This window comes from Bos indicus, chromosome 12, assembly GCF_029378745.1.
Source record: "Bos indicus isolate NIAB-ARS_2022 breed Sahiwal x Tharparkar chromosome 12, NIAB-ARS_B.indTharparkar_mat_pri_1.0, whole genome shotgun sequence".
In the NCBI taxonomy this organism is placed as follows: domain Eukaryota; kingdom Metazoa; phylum Chordata; class Mammalia; order Artiodactyla; family Bovidae; genus Bos; species Bos indicus.
In genome coordinates, this window is record NC_091771.1 from 78,091,877 (window position 1) to 78,113,157 (window position 21,281).

Here is a 21,281-nt window from a genome sequence, read left to right on the forward strand (position 1 = left end):
TTATTTCCATGTGCTGGTTTTTTTTTTTTTTTTAAGCTCTGAATGTTCCTATATACACAAGTCTTTGTGAAGACATACATTTTCATCTATCTTGGGATGATGTCTAGGAGTATAATATCTGAGTCACTAGGGGAACCCAATCACTAGGTTATATATGAAATTTATGATTAAGTTTTAAGAAGCTTCCCAAATAGTCTCCAAAGTCTGCCCCTTTTAGTATTCCCACCGACCATCAGCAGTGTATGAAAAATTCCAGTTTTTTTCCCTACTGTCAATAACACGTTACTGCCCGTTACAGTGGGTGTGAAATATCATTGTGGATGCAATTTGCATTTCTTAGTGGAGAACAGTGTTGAACATATTTTCGCATGCTTATTAACCAGTTGTATATCTTTGGGGATTTAAATTCTCTTTATTATCAGTCTTATGGTAACATATGGTAACAATTAACCTACAGGCCTCTCGCCATCTCAACTCCTTCCTTTGCCAGTTTTTAAATTATTTCTGTGTTGTCAGGAATTATAATATTCTGCATATATTAGTGCTTTTAGCCTTCCTCTTACTGTATACATGGATTTAAAGTTTACCAGTAATTGCTTTCCCTCGTCTCGCCACTTTGCCTCTTGTTTTGCAGTTTATCCTTTAATAACTTACCCAGAAGGGCCTGAGTTCTTGATTCATTTAAATGTTTGAACGAACATTCAGCTAGATTTCATGTTTGGATTCATCTTTTATTTCTGGAACAGTTTGGTCATTTAAACATTGAACATGTTATTGAGTGCACGTTTGTGTACTCAACACGCAGTGAGGCCCAACAAACAGACGTCAGAGTTTGGAGCAGAGAAAGTATTGTTGCAGGCCCAAGCGAGGAGAACAGGTGGCTCGTGCTCAGAAAACTCCCAGACTTCCCAAAGGGTTTCAGCAAAGCATTAAAAAAAAAAAAAATTGTATTGGAGTACAGCCAATTAACAATGCTGTGATTATTTCGGGTGAACAGTGAAGAGACTCAGCCAGACATACACATGTATCCATGCTCCTCCAAACTCCCCTCCCATCCAGGCTGCCGCATAACACTGAGCAGAGTTCCCTCTGCTAAGCAGTAGGACCTTGTTGGTTATCCATTTTAAGTACAGCAGTGTGTATGTGTCCACCCCAAACTCCCTAACTATCTATCCTTTTTCCCATTCTCCACTCCCTGCCCTTCCCCAGCAGCAAGCAACTGTAAGTTCATTCTCTAAGTCTTTGAGTCTGTTGAGTCTGTTACTGTTTTGTAGGTAAGTTCATTTGTACTGTTTCTTTTTAGATTCCACATGTCTTAGATACCATACCATATTTCTCCTTCGTCTGACTTCACTCAATATGGCAATCTCTGGGTCCGTCCATGTTTCAGCAAAGCATTTCCAAAGGCCAGGTGAAGCAGGGTATGTGAGTGTCTCGTGCACATTTTCTGATTGGTTCATGGCGAGGTAACAGGGCGGCTAACTTTATCAATCCTTAGGCATCAGTAGATCTGAGGTCCATGTGCTCATGATCATCAGGTAGCTAATTCCTTCCATTTGGTGGTGGTTTCTAGCATCTGAAAAACTCAGGAAGGATGCCTGAGATGGGGGGCAGCTATAGCAGGGGATGTGGAACAACTCATGAGTCCTGCTTGCTTACAGCTGTTGCTATCTATGGATGGGTCTGAACTTTTGTCCCCTCATACATATATATATATATTTTGGGCTTTTATTTAGATGCCCAAATGATTCCTTCTTAATGTTTGAATTTCTGTGATGACACAGGAAACTTCCATGTGTTCATAACTTTAGTTGTTTCTGGGACATGATGTGTTTATTTATTATGGAGACTTTTATTTCTAAAATGTTAGTATTTTCTTGTTCCATTATTTAGTTCTTTTTTCTTTTGGGATACCTGCTAAGGGTGTGTTGGGTCTCCTCTGTTTGTCTTCCATATTTATGATGTTTCTGTTTTAAATCTTCTGCTTGCTTTTTTTTAATCCCCCTTTTTTCCCCTCAAGACTCTCATTTTTTCACCAGTGTGTATTTGCTTTTAGCTACTTCTATCTTGGTGTCTGTTATAGCAACCCAGATGGACTCAGATAAAGTAGCATAAACAGGAAAACAACAGAAATTTATTTCTCACAGTCCTGGAGGCCGGAAAATCCAAGGTCAATGGTCAGTGGGTTCGGTGTCTAGACCTACTTCCTGGTTCATAGATTACTGTCTTGGGTGGTGTGTTTTCCTCAATAGTGGAGGAGACGAGAGTTCTCTACATGTTTTTCATAAGGACACTAACCCCACTCACGAGGGCTCCACCCTTAGTCTCTAGTCACCTCCTGAAGGCCCTGACTCCGGGTATCATCATGCTGGGCATTAAGTTGCAGTCTGAGTTCGAGAGTGACACAAACATTCATTATGTAGCAGTGCCATTTGTAACCATTCTTCTGGCTTTTCATCTGGAGGTCTCTCCTCCTCTATTTCCTTCTCTTGCTTCCCAGAACTCTTGCGAATCCTACTCTGTTTTTGTAGACAGAATCAGTTATTTCATTGTTTTGTGAATTTATGAAAATACATTTGGGTAAAATTTTCATCTGTTGCATGTAACATTGCTTTGGTGGGTGTTTTTCATCTGTCATTCATTTTCATATTTCCCTTCTTGTGGCATCTCTGTAAAGGTTTTCTTTTCTTGTGATTAGGTGAGTTCCTTATGAAGTAGCTATTTATAGAAATTTTACCTGGGCAGGAGACAGGGCCATATCCCATGCCCATGGGAATTCTTGTGACCTGAGAGTGTGTGTCTGAGTGTGATCCTTTCAACTCTTGTTTTTCCTCAAGGTTGCAGAGACTGGTTGTGCTCCTAGTGGGGTCTCTCTTTTTTGCCTTGCCTTGGCAACAGACTGCTTCCTGCTAATATGTCTTACCACCCGTACAGTATCTCATTTAATTTGACCTTTTCTGCTTCTGGAAATGTCTCACCATACCATGCCCAGGAAAGCTTTTAGTGCTCCCTGCACATCTGTTGCCCTTTCCAGAAAGTTATTGCTGGGTTTGTTGCTGGATATCCTCATTATTTGGGCAGCATGGCTCTGCAGGCATGGACAGCCTCTCCAAGCCTTTTTCTTCTCCGCTGTCTGACCTTCCCTGTAGTTTGGCAACTCCGCCTCCTGTTGCGTGGTTCAAAGCTACAGATGTCTTCCAGTTTCCTCTGGGATGCAGTTTGCATTTTCATGTTCCTTGTTGCTTTGGGGTGAATTCCAAGAGGAAGTTTTTAAGCCAAGAGACTGTAACAAGACAATTCGAGTTTTTTATCTTTTCTTTGCCAGCCAAACTCTTCACTGCTTTCTTTGTTGTAGACGTTATTGCCTTTAAAAGAAGTTTGCAAAAAGACCTAAAGAAGAAAGTAGTTTCGCAGACAGCTCTGTACTTTTAGGTCTGGAATGATCGCATTAGTAATAACATGCCACAAGGAAAGAAATATTAATCTTTTTTACCTTGACTATTTAGGAATTCAGAAGTCAGAAGAAGTTAAGGTAAAGTCAGAATCAAGCATGGATTGAGGCCTTTAGGCTTGTTAGATGTGTATGTGGAAGGCTGTTTTATTACTGGACTCGCCAGTTTTGCTATCCTGCCTCTGTTATGGTTACCCATTCATGCCTTGCCAGCGTTCCTCAGATATTCCCTTGACATTCTTAGGCTGCTCAAAACTCTTGGCTGGATTTATGTTTGAGTTAAACAGCACTTTCCATGTACAGCAACAATCTGCCTGTAAGTATCAAAACAAAAAGAAAATGTGACAGGCTTTGTTGAGACGTTAATATCCAGAAGTAGAAATAATCCAGGCATGAGGTCATTTGAAGACTAAAGATAAAGGAAGTTAAGGTACTGTCTATTAAGTCAGTAGCTCAATGTAATTTTTAAATGCCAGGCTGTTAAAAATGACAGTGTTTACCTGGGGATCTTGGGCCAGCGTGGAGAGAAAGGGTCCCATTTAGAGGATGGGAGCCTTGCTGTTTGCTTAGGTCGGACACAGAGCAAATGTGTCTGGAACAGCTTTGCGGTTTGGTGACATGAGAGGACAAACCCTTTCCTCCCTCTCTAGCTACACCTTAGAGCCACAGCCAGACCTATCCTGCTCCGACTCAGCAATAGGAAGCCATGTGCTCAGGCTCAGGGCCAGTGATCGAGGGCGGGGCCTGTCCACTCTGATGGAGTGCAGGGAGCAGAAGATGAGGTTGGAGATGGGCAGCGGAGGATGCTTCCAGAGGCACGGAGGGGTCAACACCAGATTAGGCAAGAGTGCAAGGAGGGAGGCCGGCGATGGAGAGGGTGAACTGGACTGATGGCAGTGTTTTCCAGCAGTTGTGTTTATTTTTAACCATGAGACAAATTTTAGAAAACATGTAGGGGAGTCATTTTGTCTGCTTTGTAAAGATTATTCTAAACACAGTGAGGTCATAATTAGATCTGTGCCACCCACACGTGGTTCATTGAACCAATGTAGGTGATCTGTTTCACTTGGGTGTAAAGTACAGCAAAGTCAATCTAGGAGATGATTAAGCAAAGGATAATCACATAACTAAAACAGTTTGGGATTATATTCTTTGAAAAAAGCTTGGGACAGAAATTATAAAGTGGCTTGTGTGGCAGACCTATGGAATCAGACCTGGCCTTTCAAAAACGAAGCAGGTCTCAAAAGGTTGGTACTTAAAGAGTGTGGCCTTGACACTGAAGTCCAACCTCAAAGGACTCTAGAGGAATGAATAATAAGGTCTAACAGGCTTTGGTGGAAAGTTGGTGGGGAAAGTGAGCGTGGGATAAATGTTCAGTTCAGTCGCTCAGTCGTGTTCGACTCTTTGCGACCCCCATGACAGCACGCCAGGCCTCCCTGTCCATCACCAACTCCCGGAGTTCACTGAGACTCATGTCCATCGAGTCAGTGATGCCTTCCAGCCATCTCATCCTCTGTCGTCCCCTTCTCCTCCTGCCCCCTATCCCTCCCAGCATCAGAGTCTTTTCCAGTGAGTCAACTCTTGGCATGAGGTGGCCAAATTATTGGAGTTTCAGCTTTAGCATCATTCCTTCCAATGAACACCCAGGACTGACCTCCTTTAGGATGGACTGGTGGGATCTCCTTGCAGTCCAAGGGACTCTCAAGAGTCTTCTCCAACACCGCAGTTCAAAAACATCAATTCTTCAGCGCTCAGCTTTCTTCACAGTCCAACTCTCACATCCATACATGACCACTGGAAAAACCATAGCCTTGTCTAGACAGACCTTTGTTGGCAAAGTAATGTCTCTGCTTTTGAATATGCTATCTAGGTTGGTCATAACTTTCCTTCAAAGGAGTAAGCGTCTTTTAATTTCAGGGCTGCAGTCACCATCTGTAGTCATTTTGGAGCCCAGAAAAATAAAGTCTGACACTGTTTCCACTGTTTCCCCATCTATTTCCCATGAAGTGGTGGGACCGGATGCCATGATCTTCGTTTTCTGAATGTTGAGCTTTAAGCCAACTTTTTCACTCTCCTCTTTCACTTTCATCAAGAGGCTTTTGAGTTCCTCTTCACTTTCTGCCATAAGGGTGGTGTCATCTGCATATCTGAGGTTATTGATATTTCTCCCGGCAATCTTGATTCCAGCTTGTGTTTCTTCCAGTCCAGCGTTTCTCATGATGTACTCTGCATATAAGTTAAATAAGCAGGGTGACAATATACAGCCTTGACGTACTCCTTTTCCTATTCGGAACCAGTCTGTTGTTCCATGTCCAGTTCTAACTGTTGCTTCCTGACCTGCATACAGGTTTCTCAAGAGGCAGGTCAGGTGGTCTGATACTCCCATCTCTTTCAGAATTTTCCACAGTTTATTGTGACCCACACAGTCAAAGGCTTTGGCATAGTCAGTAAAGCAGAAATAGATGTTTTTCTGGAACTCTCTTGCTTTTTTCGATGATCCAGCGAATGTTGGCAATTTGATCTCTGATTCCTCTGCCTTTCCTAAAACCAGCTTGAACATCTGGAAGTTCACGGTTCACATATTGCTGAAGCCTGTCTTGGAGAATTTTGAGCATTACTTTACCTAGTGTGTGAGATGAGTGCAATTGTGTGGTAGTTTGAGCATTCTTTGGCAATGCCTTTCTTTGGGATTGGAATGAAAACTGACCTTTTCCAGTCCTGTGGCCACTGCTGAGTTTTTCAAATTTTTTGGCATACTGAGTGCAACACTTTCACAGCATCATCTTTTAGGATTCAGTAAATGATGTGTCCTGGGTGGTGGTTAGACTGTCTGCCTGTCCAGTTAAAGGGTTTGGCTTTTTAGGCCAGAGTGCTTTGAGTCAATGACCCAGGTTATTGAGTGACTCCACAGTTTCTAATCTATTGGCCTCTAGGCCAATCCTCTGTGTCACAGTGAGAAAGTTCAAGGTTCATGGAGAGGAAGGGAGAGGTTTCCATAAGGAATTTAGTGGGAAGCTCCTGGAAACCTGGCTTACCTTTCAGGAGAAGGAAGAGCCTTGGGCAAGAAGAACCTGCAAAATAAGCGTGGTTTATCCTGAAAAGGGTGACTTGTTTACAAGTGTGTGAAACACAGCCCTGAGCTCCATACCTCTCACCACACGTGACCATGAGTGTCCCTTCTGTGACTTTGTGTCGCTAAGACAGAGGGTCACTCTTTCTCTATCTCTTGTCCATCGAGCCTCGTGTGAATTTACTGTCATACCGAAGTCCCGCAGGCCAGGTGTCTTATCAGAGATTCATTTTCTCTCAGTCCTGGAGGCTGGAAGGTGTTGGCAGAATGGGTTCTCCGGAGGCCACCTTCTCCCTGTGTCCTGACGTGGCCTTTCCTCTGTGCATCCCTGGTGTCTCTTTGTCCAAATTTTCTCCTCTTATAAGGATGCCAGTCAGATTGGGTGGTGGTGTTCAGTTGCTAAATCATGTCTGACCTCCTGCAACCCCATGGACTGCAGCACACCAAGCTTCTCTGTCCTTCACTCTCTCCCAGAGTTTGCTCAGATTCATGTCCATTGAGTTGGTGACTAACCATGGTTAGTTGCCATCTAACTATCTCATCCTCTGCCTCCCTCTTCCTTAATGACTTTTTAAACTTAGTCACCTCTTCTAAGTCTCCTCCCTCCAAATACACATTCTGAGTTTCCTGGGGTTAGTGCTTCAACATAAGAATTTGGGGTGGGAGAGGGGCGTAGTTCAGTCCATAATAACCCCCATGGTTGGATATGTTTGTTCTTTCTGCTTTTTCATTGCCGTGTTCCACCTACCCCTCTCCCACCGCACCCCCTTCACATTCTCTCTCACCGTGGCTTACACTTCTACAGCGATGTGGGCTCTGAACCCACAGCCCAAATTCAGCTCCACCTCCCCTACAGCTTACTGGATATCCATCCTTTCATAACCCTCAACAGTGAGCCCAATCACACACACACTCCTTCCCCTCCCACTTCTTCCCTTCTGCCCTGACTTAAAACTTGCTGTTCTTTGTTAAACTTTAATCTCCTCCTTCCCAGGAGCTCACTGTTTACAACATAAAGTTAATCTTTCCATGAACATGCGTTTTATAGCATCATCTTTTTATTTCAATACCACTGTTCAAGTTATCCTCTCAAGCTCAAATTGTTGCAATAGCTCTGTCACTGGTCTACCCCAGTCCCCACCAGCTCGTCTTTTTCCAACCCATTAGTATATATCATCATCAGGTTCATTTTTCTCAAGTTCTACTTCTGTTGTGTCATTATTCAGTGACTCCCAGCAGGGTGGAGACCATATTTTTCAGCTAGGCTTTTTGATGTCCTTTGTGGTCTGATTCCCACCTAGTTTCCAAGTGCATCTTTAACTCTGCAGCAGTGAGTCTCACTCATCTTCCCGAATGCCTCCTGATTTCTGTCCTGTGGCTTTCTTTGTGCTGTTCTGCTTCCCTGCAATTCCTTCTCCTTGTGTGTTTCTGTCTTTTTCCAAGTATGACCCAACATTTGAGACTCAACTGAGTTCAGCTCTAACCTTCTGAATGGTGGAGAAGAGAGCTTTGTCAATACTGTAACATGTGGGATGGTTTCCTGGGAAAGGGGGAACAATTGAGGGAGGGGTGTGGCAGGAAAGAAATTAATTAGGAGGTAATTGACATGGAAACCAACAAGAAATTGACAGAAAAGACCCTACCTAATGTCATCTGTGTTTGGGCAAGCGCATGTTTAGTTTCTTCAACCAGATTGTAAGCTTGGGAGCCACAAGATACCTTTTATCTGTTTATCTTGCTAATGTCTGCATTGCTTGGTCTGTTCCTGGATCCATAAAAGGTAACTAATGGATGCTAATCATATGGATTAGGTACTTCCCAGCGGACTGGAAATGTGTGATGAGTGGTACCTGACTCCTCGTAGAGCCTGAATAATAATAATAATACTTAGAACACAATCTATCGTGTGAATAACTAAGAGCTGAGTGTAAAACTAGAAAAGGATAAGCTATGTAAAAATATGCAGAAGAATAAAATATGCTCAAATATTAGCATGCCTTGTATGGCTAAAGGTGACATTGTTCTTGAATGAACTGAAGCCTCAGCAGGTGATTGCTGCCCCAGAGGGGTGGGGGGCTGACGGGCCCTCATGTGTTTCCAGGGGAGTAAGGGGGGATTCCTACAATGAAGAGCATAGAGGACAGATGTTACTGAAGTGGTCTCAGTCTTCTCTTCTGATGTCTCTTTCTTCTCTCTCTGCTTCCGGTAGATACTGTATATAATCTGCTTTCATCATGGGAGAGATAGAGCAGAGGCCAACTCCAGGATCAAGACTGGGGGCCCCGGAGAATTCGGGGATCAGTACATTGGAACATGGACAGAAGCCGCCCCCCACGCCTTCAGGAAAACTCATGTCCATCAAGATCCAGATGCTGGATGATACCCAGGAGGCCTTTGAAGTTCCAGTAAGTTGGGGGCAGCCTTCGGCATGGGGGCGCTCATCTCAGTCCTGTGTTTCGGTGATGCACAGTGGTGGGAAGACAGTCTGTGTATTCAGCAGCCCTCTTCCCACCGTCACCATGCTCCTCTGGTTCCGTCCGAGCTATGGATTTTCTTGGTTGATGTGTGTTGATTTTTTGATTGCATGCGCCGAGTACAAGTGATATCAGTGGATGTGTCACTTGAATTTTACTCTGACTTTCCATATACTAAGACACGTGTGTATATGCCTGTGTGTGTGTTACGTATATTTTTGAGTTGGAGGGAATTATGGTTTCAATCTCAGTTTAATTTCCTTTGTTGTTGTTCAATCGCTCAGTCATGTCCGACTCTCTGCGCCTCTGTGGACTGCAGCACACCAGGCTTCCCTGTTCTTCACCATCTCCCGGAGCTTGCTCAGATTCATATCCATTGAGTCGGAGATGCCATCCAACCATCTCATCCTCTGCTGCCCCCTTCTCTTCCTGCCCTCAATCTTTCCCAGCATCAGGGTCTTTTCCAATGAGGTGGCTCTTCGTATCAAGTGGCCAAAGTATTGGAGCTTTAGCACCAGTCCCTCCAATGAATATTCAGGGTTGATTTCCTTTAGGACTGACTGGTTTGATCTCTTTCAAACCAGTGAAACTTGTTCAGTCGTGTCTGACTCTTTACAACCCCATGGGCCATACAGTCCATGGACTTCTCCAGGCCAGAATACTGGAGTGGGTAGCCTTTCTCTTCTCCAGAGGATCTTCCCAACCCTGGGATCGAACTTTGCTTACAAACAATTCCTCTAAACATCAGTGCATGTTTGTGAGCACTGAATTACTCTGTGTGACTGGCAAGAAAAGTCAAAGAGCTGAATGAGTGTTCTGACATCAGGAGAGAACTTGCTGACCATGTTTGTGGGTAGGGAGTGGGGGTAAATAAAAACCCTGAACCCAGCCTATAGTCCAGCAGCCCTAGAATTGAAGAGACCCCCATCCCAGGGGCTGGGGACAAAAGAGGTGTCTCGGAGGCAGGCAGAGATGAAGGAGCAGCAGCCTTGCCTTGTTCATCAGCTGGAGCTGCACACCCCCCTGGTTCTGCTGTTTTTCTTGGAACCTTTGCCCTGTTGCCCCTTTCCCACTTTTCCCATCCTTCTCCTCATCTTCTCTTGAAATCCCACTCCTGTTCGAGGCTCAGGAACCACCATCAGTTACTTGCAGGTAGAGGATCTCTTCTGGAGAAGGCAATGGCCCCCCACTCCAGTACTCTTCCCTGGAAAATCCCATGGATGGAGGAGCCTGGTGGGCTGCAGTCCATGGGGTCGCAAAGAGTCAGACACAACTGAGTGACTTCACTTTCACTTTTCACTTTCATGCATTGGAGAAGGAAATGGCAATCCACTCCAGTGTTCTTGCCTGGAGAGTCCCAGGGATGGGGGAGCCTGGTGGGCTGCCGTATATGGGGTCGCACAGAGTCAGACACGACTGAAGCGACTTAGCAGCAGAGGATCTCTTCAGTGGCAGGGAGAGTCCGGATGTATGTTCACCTTTGTACAGTGCTGATGGCACTTTTCTCAAGAATTAATTAGCATCCGTAGAATTCACAGCACACTCTGGCTTTTTCCCTGTTTTCTCTCTTGGATACTAAACACCGTATCTCACACTGCTTGCATGTGGGGGTGAAAAATAACTCTTGAATTCCAAACAGCCCAATTTTAAACAAACTTTGGGAACGTAACCTGTTTTTAAAGTGGAGACAATCTGTCTATTATTCCTGTTGGCTACAGCAATTAAAATTATAACAATCGGCATTAACGTCTGCAACCCATCATTTAATCGTTTATGTGATATGAGTCAGTCATATTCATTTCCAAGACTATTGTTCTAAAAGTGTGAATTACCATTAAGTGTCTCAGGGAAGACAAACCTCAGAAGAGCTATGTTTTAAACCTGCCAATTTATCACACACTGCACACGACCTTTGTATCTTTCTGATTTTCTCGTTGTGGAATTTCTATCTCTTCAAGGACTTGGGAACTTCATAGTCTGAGGAACAGAGTCGCTGCTTATCTGCTGAAATTGTAAAAAATAGAGGGGCACACCTGCCAGCCTGGTAGACTCAGACCTTCTGGAACATGTCCTACCCCCTTCCGCCCCGCTCTCCCCCACTTTCTTTTTGTTGCAAGACTGGTTTGGTGAGGTATTTGGTTTCAGTGTTTCTCCTTTGCTACTGTTAAGGATTTCTGAGCCCAGATCTCTAGCAATATGTTCTTTTAAATGGTATTCCCGTTTATGGGTTTGGACCAAAGGGCCATCAAGCACTGCTGTTATGTGCACATGGAGCATTGTATATATTCATTTGCAATTCTTGTTTCCTTGAAGCAAAGAATGTTAAAACTCCATTCCTAGCTACTGTTTAGCTAGGAACTAGATAGGAACTCTCTGCCTAAATAGGAATAGAAGTTTGTTTGCATCTTTTAAAATGATTTTACTTGATAATTTCTGATGCCCATGCTTTGCATTTATAACTCCTCTGCCTGGAAGGTTTCTTATACCACCCCCTCCCCACCCCCACCATAAAATCCTATGCACCCTTGCTGCTGCTGCTGCTAAGTCGCTTCAGTCGTGTGCGACCCCAGAGACAACAGCCCACCGGGCTCCCCTGTCCCTGGGATTCTCCAGGCAAGAACACTGGAGTGGGTTGCCATTTCCTTCTCCAGTGCATGAAAGTGCAGTGAAGTCGCTCAGTCATGTCCGACTGTTCTCGACCCCATGGACTGCAGCCTATCAGGCTCCCCCGTCCATGGGATTTTCCAGGCAAGAGTTCTGGAGTGAGGTGCCATTGCCTTCTCCGATGCACCCTTAGAGGCCCTCTATGTTTTACCCAGATGCTAACTTCTTGAGACAGTAGGTGGGACTTTTTCTTCCTTCCTTCAGACCTCTTCACTCATAGGTATGTCAGGGTGGAGCTGGACCACTGAGATTTAAATCGCAACTTCTCCTACCGACGCACTGATCACCTTGGGCAAGGTACTTAATCCCTCTATCTCAGTTTTCTCCTTTGTAAAATGAGGCTCATCATAAACCCTGCCTCATTTCTTGAGAACAAAAGAGTTGATACAAATGAACAATTCTTGGCACATACAAAGAGCTTGGAAGGTAATATGATTGATGATGTTGTTGCTGTTCAGTCACTCGGTCGTGTCTGACTCTTCGGACTGCAGCACACCAGGCTTCCCTGTCCTTCACCATCTCCTGGAGTTTGCTCAAACTCATGTGCATTGAGTTGATGATGCCGTCCAACCATCTCATCCTCTGTCGTCCCCTTCTTCTCCTGCCCTCAGTATTTCCCAGCATCAGAGTCTTTTCCAGTGAGTCAGCTCTTCACATCAGGTGGCCAAAGTCTTGGAGCCTCAGCATCAGTCCTTCCAATGAATATTCATGGTTGATTTCCTTTAGGGTTGACTGGTTTGATCTCCTTGTTGTCCAAGGGACTCTCAAGAGTCTTCTCCAGCACCACAGTTCGAAAGCATTGATTCTTAGGTTCTCAGCTTTCTTTATGGTCCAGCTCTCACATCCATATGTGACTACTGGAAAAACCATACCTTTTACTATGCGGACCTTTGTCAGCAGAGTGATGTCTCTGCTTTTTAATATGCTGTCTAGGTTGGTCATAGCTTTTCTTCCAAGGAGCAAGCGTCTTAATTTCATGGCTGCAGTCACTGTCCGCAGTGATTTTGGAGGCCTCACCCACGTGTGTTTGCATCTCGCTGCTAGCTGCTTCGGCCTGGGTCCTGCCTCGCTGCCTCATCTCCAGCACCTAGCACGGTGCCTTGTGTGTATTAGGTGCTCGTTAAAAGCTTCACTATTAGGGTGAGTTGATCTGACAAGTAGAATTCATGGTATTGTTAGTTTTCCACATGCCTCCTCCATTCATGTTTAATTTTTAAAAATCTTATTCGAGTTGGGTCAGAATGTTCCTTCTCAACCCATAGGCAACAGATGTTTTCCATAACTGCCTGTAGAAAGTCAGCGATCAGCATTTTTATTGACTGTGCTGATTCTAAATTGCTACCTTGTGGTCTTTAAGAAGAGAACGGGCCAGGACTCTGCAGCTGGGAGGCAGCAGGCTGGCCGTGGTGACTCAACCGCTGTGCTTGCGATTAGAGAGGAGCGACTAGGATTGCAAGAGATGCAGCTTCCCACAACTGCTTTTTAAACCCTGCTCTAAAACTTTCTGTCGTGAATTCATGGAGGCCAGGTGTCGCAGCCTCCCTTACCCACCCTTGTTCCCTCCTTGGATTGGGTGCCCCGTGATGATGAATTCTCGTTGCTAATTCACATTTGTCACACAGATGGGCAGGCACTTGGCCGGAAGTCATTATCATTCCCTTTGGGGAACATTCCTCCATGAACCACATCGTTCCCTAGGGAGTGAGTTTCCCGGGTCTTTTCCTGATACTTTGGTTTCGGAGGATGGATGGAGGCAAAGTCATCGTTTTAAAATGCACGTTCCCCAAATGCTTCCTGGCCCAGATAACCACACCAGTCTGCATCATTACTTACAGTCTCAAATGAAGTCTTATCAAAGAGTTTAATCCTTTGAGAGGCCTGGGCATGGAGCCTCAGACTTTGCTACGCCGTGGCTCGTTCTCCCAGTCACCTTTGCTCTTAAGCTTGGACGGTCTTTTTAGGTATTTGCTATGCCGTGGCTCGTTCTCCTGGTCACCTTTGCTCTTGAGCTTGGACGGTCTTTTTAGGTATTTTTTTCTGCAGAGTTGAAAGTTCAGATGCAATATTTATAGTAAATTCTTCCAGGACATTTTATCGTCTTTATGTGGAATATGCTGTGATGAGAAGCCTCACCCTGTGGCTTGTGGTATCTGCGGTGTTCCCTTCCAACCAGAGGGTATACCTCGAGGGACTCATGTGGATCTGAAAGGGTTAAAGACCCCCCGCCCCGCCCCTACCCCCCCAAGAAGGTTCCTGAGAAGGTTTTGTGTGTCTTGTCCTCATGACCCTGCTGGTAAACAAAACGCTGTTCCTACTGACGTTTGTAGGATGAAGCAGATGGCTTCTTCCCCCAAGTGTTTATTTAGTTTATGTGTTTTCATTAGCAAGGCTGCTCTAGGAGGAGCCGAGAAGAGTGGAGGAACTGAAACGGAGCCATGTTTTGCTGCTTTTGAGCAGCCCTGGGAAGCTGGCCTGGAAAAGATGCTCACAGGTGATGGGAAGACCCCTGGCTTGTGTTGAAGAGCAAGCCGGAGTTGCCGTGGTGTGGGTGCAGGGCGCTCCGTGTCAGCCACCACCATCCAGGGGGCTGATCATCCTGCCTTTGTATTGGTGTTTTGTCGAGGCTTTCCTAAGAAGCCTTTCTAGCTCCTGGGTGTCTGAGGATAAAGTGTGGTTTCTTAGTTTGGAGAGGCTGGGGGAGAGGTGGATGGCCGAGTGCTCCGGTGACTTTTTCCTTATTCTCCACCATTGTCCTGGGTTGGTTCATCCTCTGCGTTAGCGTCTCAAGCTGGAAAATTCTCTTGACTTGCTTATTACGCTTAGTTTTGACTTCCTGCAGGTAGAATGGGAGCTCTGTGGGGGCCTGGCCCCTTTGGTTCTTATTTATCCTTATATTCTGTTCCTCCACGGTGCCTCAGACTGATGATGCCATAACCTGTGACCGACTGCCCACACCTCTGTTCATTCATGTGCTTCTCACCCATGAGGAAAGCTGGGTGGTGCTGTCGTCTCTTTAAGATGAGGGGGAACCCCTGGGGAACTCTTCGAGTCACCTCCTCACATTTGGGATGGGATATGGTGTTGGGATAGCACTGGGACTGGAATCCAGCTCTCGTGACCCCAACTTTGTCCATCTTCCCTCTCCCTGAGCTGCAGCCTCGTGTAAGATCTGTGGGCTTCCACTGTCTTGCCTTATTCGATGTTTCCAAAGTTGCCTCCAAGGCTCCTTTCAAACTCTCATCTTCCAACTTCTCTGGTTCCTTTCTTATTTGTAAACACCGCCCAACATACACCAACAAATTTGTTGAGATCCCCCAACCACCCAGGCCTCTCCCCAGGGCTCCTGGCGGGGGTCATCTCTGTCTTAAACTACTTGTTGTCCATACCTCTAATTAGACTTGGAATCAGAAGCTCTAATCTTGTTTCTCCCTCTAATTATAATCATACTGAGACTCAGTTTCCTTATCTGCAAAATGAAGAGTTTGGTTCAGATGACAGTCCACGCTTTTTTCCCCCTCCCTTTCTTTTTTTTGAAAGTCGGCTCCTTGCATTTACATCTTCTGTTGATGAATTACCTCTCCATGATTATGTTTGTTAATTCCTCAGGCAAATAGTAAACTCTTTCAGAAAAGGGATTTTAATCTAAGAAATATTACAAAAGCCTCATCAGAGATAGTATTAACAGTTATTGGGTAACTAGTAGGTGCTCAAATCAAATATGGCGAGGGTGAATAAGCATGCATGAACATGAGCAGATTCCAGGAGATGGTGAAGGACAGGGGAGCCTATTGTGCTGCAGTCCATGGGGTCGCAAAGAGTCAGACATGACTCAGCAGCAACAAATATGCTTATGGGGCATCAGGAAATGGTAGGATTTAACGTGTGTTTGTGTGTTGTGTGTTAAGTCATGTCTGACTCTTTGCGACCCCATGGACTGTAGCCCACCAGGCTCCTCTGTCTGTGGAATCCTCCAGCCAAGAATACTGGAATGGGTAGCTACTCCATTTTCCAGGGGATCTTCCTGACCCAGGGCTTGAATCTGAGTCTCCTGCACTGCAGGCAGATTCTTTACCGTCTGAGCCACCAGGGAAGCCTAGGTGGGTGGGGTAACTTAAATAAGTATCACTGAACTAAATTGGGCTAAACTTCATGCCACTTGAGAAGACAGAAAGAAATCAGGTATTTGCTAGACAACACATTATTAGCGGGAACAAACAACTTCGTTGGAAACAGACGTCTAAAATTTTTAAGAAAAATAATTAGTTTGCATGTCATAATAAGAGAGACTGCAAAAGTTTTTCTTTTTTTTTTAACTGAGGGCAAAAGTTCCTGTGTTATCTCAGACCTAATTAGGAGTCTGGCATGGTTAGTCCATAAATGATTAAACCTTTATTTCAGTTTCTTAGCTTTTGAAATGAAGCAATCGTTTATTTTTCACTGAAACCTGGCCTTGACATTAGTCAAGGACTTGTTCCTCCAAGTGCTTTGTGGTTCTGCAAAAGGTCTTAAATGGTTGGAGAATTTTTAAACTGTCTTCATAAGCTAGTGCTCAGAAAAAGAGGATGTAGCAGAAGTTTGTCTCTTTAAAAAGCTTTGTGTTGTCTTTTTGGGGACTCCCTAGTTTACATCGACAGCTTTCCTGGTGGCTCAGATGGTAAAGAATCGACTTGCAATGCAGGAGACGCGGGTTTGATCCCCTAGTCGGGAAGATCCCCTGGAGGAGGGCATGGCAACCCACTCCAGTGTTCTTGCGTGGGAAATCCTGTGGACAGAGGAGCCTGGCAGGCTACAGTCCATGGGGTCACAAAGAGTTGGATGCAACTGAGCGACTAACACTTTCAGTTCACTTTCCCTATTTACATCAGGAAGAAGGGAGGCTGCTGGCCTGGAGCTGGACTTGGGTAGCTCACAGCAACTGTGCCTGTAGAAAAGCAAGGTCCTTTTCTCCATCTTTGTCTTGCTGTGAATGATTTTGTTTCCCTGTTTAATTTCTATGTTAGCCATCTTAGAGACGATGCCCTTTTGGATCTAAAGCCACTGAATGTCTTTGTTTTTTCCTCTCCCCAAAGAGGTGGAATATATATTTAACCTAAGATCTTGGGGGGGAAGTATTAGTATATCTTTCTTTTTAATATATGCCCTGCTTCTCCCCTGGAATCACACATCCCCGGCAGCGGGGTTATTCCTTGCAGTTGATTGGATTATATGATCTTAGACGGGAGGTATGAGTTCAGGGCTCCTTTATTTTCTTCTTTTGTATAAAAGTGCACCTAAGAGCTGGTGGCGGCCATACCGAGACCTAAATAAAATTTAATCGACCATTTAAAACCAGAAGGGAGCTGTGTGTGCCCAGAGCTCCATTAACTGCATCTTAAGCAGCTGCAGTTTGAACCAGAAAGAGGGAAAGGAATTTCACAAGTTCACTCAAGCTTTTTAAACATGAGTCAATATTTCTTTCCCCTTATCAGTGTTGCTTTTGGCTCCGTCTCTTAGCAGAGTTTCTGAAAGAGTATTTATGTCCACTCTGCTTTTGCACAGTCCACTCTGTGTTTTATTTAACTTGAGTGATAAATGGTCCGTCTGGGTCTGGTCTCTTGAGGTTAAATTTAAAGGCTATTTTAATAGATAAAAAATTTTTTTTCATAAATCATTTCAGCGAAATCCTGTTCGCCTTCCCTTTCTGGTTCCTTAGATGTGAAGAGTGGAACTTCAATGTTGGCCCAAAATGTTCGTGTGCCCCTTTCAACTTCAGTGTAGACTCTTGATCAAAGTCCTTTCTGTGGCTCTGACGCGATGGCAGGAATTCTCTAACAGCTGTTTGCTATTTTCTCCCTGAAAAGTCTCAGTAGACACTTAGTAAAGAAAAGGAATGAACTGTAATCGAGAATGTCTGTATCTGGGGGTAAAATGGGCCGATATTCTGGGAAGATGTAGGGAGTTAGAGAGGCTGCTTTCCCCCGCTCTTTTAAATGGAGATAATAAATTGTCCTAATTATAAGAAACAGTGGTTAAAGGCGAAAATGGGGACCTGGGCTAGAAGTGTGTCCTGGCTTCGTGGCTTACTGGCTGGGGGGCTGTGGGTGAGCAGATAACCATTCTCAACCTGTTTCCTTGTTTCTGAATCTGGAGAACACACACTTCGTGGGGCTGAGGTGAAGCTCAGGTGAAATACCTTCGAGAAAATACCTTGCACAGTCCTAGATGGAGATTAGATTACGCTAAAAGCTAGTTTTTCTTCTTCTTTCACGCTCAACTTTACTTTTCTTGTTTATTAGCAGGATTGAGACTGTGCTTTTATTGTAGGGATTTTGGGTATGTGAAGTGGAAAAAAAGAAAGCATATGAAAACATTTTGAAATAAAAAAAGCATACTTGTGTCAGGTGGAGTAATTTTCTTTCTTTCTTTTTTTTAAAAAATTCCCCCAGCTTTCTCTGTCGTCTTGGATGAGTCTTTCCTGAAATAGAGATGAAGATCCCAGGTGGCTTTCGAGGGTCTAGGAGAAGGAAGTGCCGCCTGGACAGGTGTGATGAAGTCTCAGCTTCTCACAAGCACACTTACTCCCTTTTTTCAGTCTATCTGTGGCCCTCCGAGCTTCAGTTCTGGTAGCTCTAACACTGAGGGGATATTCTTAAAGCTTAAATGTTTTATGTGCATATTGGTTTTACTGAGTTTTTGGTCTCCTCCATTTACTTCGCCTGTCTTTCCTAGTGGCTCAGCAGTAAAGAATCTACCTGCAGTGCAGGAGATGCAGGTTCAATCCCTGGATCAGGAAGATCCCCTGGAGAAGGAAATGGCAACCCAAGTATTCTTGCCTGGAGAATCCCATGGACAGAGGAGCCTGGTGGGCTGCAGTCCATGAGGTCACAAAGAGTCAGACATGACTGAGTGACTGAGCACACATTTATGTAGCCTAAAGCCTCTCTGTTTTCCTAGAGTCAGGATTTTCCTAGGAGAACCTCACTTCCCTCTGGCATAGGCTAGATGAAGGATCTCAAGGTGAATGGTTTTAGGACCCTCTCGTATGGGCCTTCTCGTGGGTTCCTTTGAAGGAAGCATTTAGCTGGCTAGGAACCTCTCTGTTTAAATGTGAATATGAAACACATTAACATATAAATCAGAGTGATGTTTAAATTATCTGCTGTTTTTTTTTATGATTCACTTATTTGCTGTCTTTTATCAATTTGAACATTGGACGTCATGGTTTTCACACCAGAGATAGATATTGGGATGATTTAACCAGTTTGTGATCTGTAGACAAAGTCATTGTGTAAAAGCAATTCTGAAAGTCATACTTTATAATTGTGAGCGAGAGCGTCATAGGTTTCTGTTTGCCCATTTATATAAACAGGAAGCTAGACTTGATACCCAGAGTGGAATTTAGAGAGCGCTGGTGTTGTTTTATGGAACATGATCTTGGAAACCTAATATGAGTCCCACATGTATTTCTGGACATTCACAGCAAGGTGCTGCTGCTGATAAGACAATGAGCAAAAATAATGGCTGCCCTTTTAAAAACCCCTTGCTGTGTGCCAGAATTTGTCCTTACATTCTCTCATTTACGGCTGATAGTGGATCTGTGAGGCGGGCATGAATGAGCCCAGTGAGCAGAGCTCAGAAGGGGCTTGATCTAGGTCGCAGGACTGAGGACAGAAAGCCAGGGTTTCCGGCCCAGCCCCTGCCCCTACTTAAGCCCTGCTCTCACCAGGCCGTTCGATAGTCCCGGGCCACAGGGATCCCTTAGAGAGGACAGCCCGTCACGTGATCATGCTGGTCCCTGAGACAGATGCCAAGGATAGATACTCCAAAGCAGGTAGGGTGGATTCACAGGGCTGAGGGTGCAGCGGGGACAACCCAGGGACCAGAGGGCCTCCCAAGGTCATAGACACGGTGGTGGCTGCTAAGGGCCCCAGATGGAATGTTGGAGAGCTGTCAGACACAAGAGAAACTGAGAAGGTAGAGTTGTTTTTCCTCCCATCAGTCAAATATATTTATTTAAAGCATTGTCCTATAGCATCAGTTAGGTTTTCACAAATTGATGAGCTAGGATTGACAGGCCTTGGCAGCATGTGCGAGGGGAGCACCCAAAGAGAGGGGAACGCAGACACTCCTTAGATTCACACCTTGCTGGCTCCCTGCCGCCACGGAGGACTGGGACATCAGCTGGTCTTTCTATGACAGCTGTTGCACTGGAAATGATGTCTTTTTTTTTTTTTTTAGTTGACGTGAAAGACGCATTGCTAATGTTCCCAATAAAAGCCACTGCTTCATTTCTAATCACGAAGAATCTGTGACTCTGTAAATGAACCTCTGAGATTCATACTGATTATGGAGATTGTGCAAACTGGAAGTATCAAAGGGAGGTTGATTGCTTGCTTCCCATTTGTATTAGGAAAATTATATTTACTCTCTGCATTTCAATTAACTTGTCATCCCAGGAGCTACTATGTTCATCTTGAAGGCCTGGCCAGGAAAGCATTGACACCCAGCATCTTCAAGTTCACAATCCTTTGAAAGGAATGGGGGCGTGGCTCCTCTGTCCGTGGGATTCTCCAGGCGAGAATACTGCAGTGGGTTGCCATTTCCTTCTCCAGGGGATCTTTCCCACCCAGGAATCGAACCTGGGTCTCCTGCATTGCAGGCAGATTGTTTATCAACTGAGCAATGAGGGAAGCCCTTGAAGCTCAGTTGGTAAAGCCATGATGCTTTAGACACTAGCTGTGAGGCTGAGTGTCTAAGCATTGAAAAGCAAGAGCTCCCCTGGTCACTGCTTTCCTGGGTCCCAAGGTGGCTGTGATAGCCCTTCCCAGTCCCTTCTGGTCAGCTCTCATATTCCTGCAGTCCCATAAACTGGTATCATCCTTAGTCTTGTAGGAAGAGAGAGAAGATGGGTCTTAAGCAGGTCCTTCTGCAGCCTGGCCAGCAGGAGCGATGACCAGAGGAGGGGCAGGTGGTGAGTCGTCCCCTCACCCCTGGATCACCCATCTCCTATTAGCATTTCCTGTTGCTGAATTAGACACCCATGAACGAGGAGCCCAAGGTGAACAGGCTGGAGAGACCAGTAATTGGGAACCGCAAGAGGACACCCCGTCTCTTGGGAGATGCCCAAGACTCCTGGAGACAATCAAGACCACAGGCACGGACTCCCAAGTTCGTATCTCCTAACACGGGCTCATCTCTCCCTCTGCCTTCGTTTCCACCCTTGCCGCCTTGCCTCTGACTCTCCAGCCTTCATCCTGTCTCCTGTGGGACAATGTGCTGCACACAGTAGGTGCCAACAAAAATTCCTTTTATTCGCATATAAGTCCTATGATTCCTGGGCATGTTTTAGTTTATAGACAATTTAATACTAGAATCCCAACGCTGAACAGGACAGGGAGGTGCAACAGCTGTAGCACATGCTGAGTATGTGAGTTAGAACAAAACTTAGATGTTACTCTTGGCCATCTATCATGTCTTTGCCTGATGTAGATTTTTTTGTAAGAACCAGGATAACAGATTTTATTAGAGCAGTTAAATGGAATGTCCGGTTTCGTAATGAGCACCAAGAATTACTCCTTCCCATAGTTAACTGGGTTTCAGGTGTGCTTGAGAGGCTCACGCATCCAGGTAGGTTTCATGAGGT

At 44.9% G+C, this 21,281-nt stretch overlaps 1 protein-coding gene across 3 annotated transcripts in view; it reads left to right on the top strand.

Annotated features, from left to right (window-relative positions):
- Nucleotides 1-21,281, top strand: part of FARP1 (FERM, ARH/RhoGEF and pleckstrin domain protein 1) — a 306,924-nt gene that overhangs the window by 59,163 nt on the left and 226,480 nt on the right. For 2 of the 3 annotated variants that reach the window (XM_070800413.1, XM_070800410.1), the window contains one exon: nt 8,731-8,926. In XM_070800413.1, the coding sequence (XP_070656514.1) occupies nt 8,756-8,926 (171 nt within the window). In that variant the 5' untranslated portion in view covers nt 8,731-8,755. Of the gene's footprint in view, nt 1-1,398; nt 1,422-8,730; nt 8,927-21,281 lie in introns of those variants that run through there. The other variant, XM_070800414.1, reaches the window with a different exon arrangement.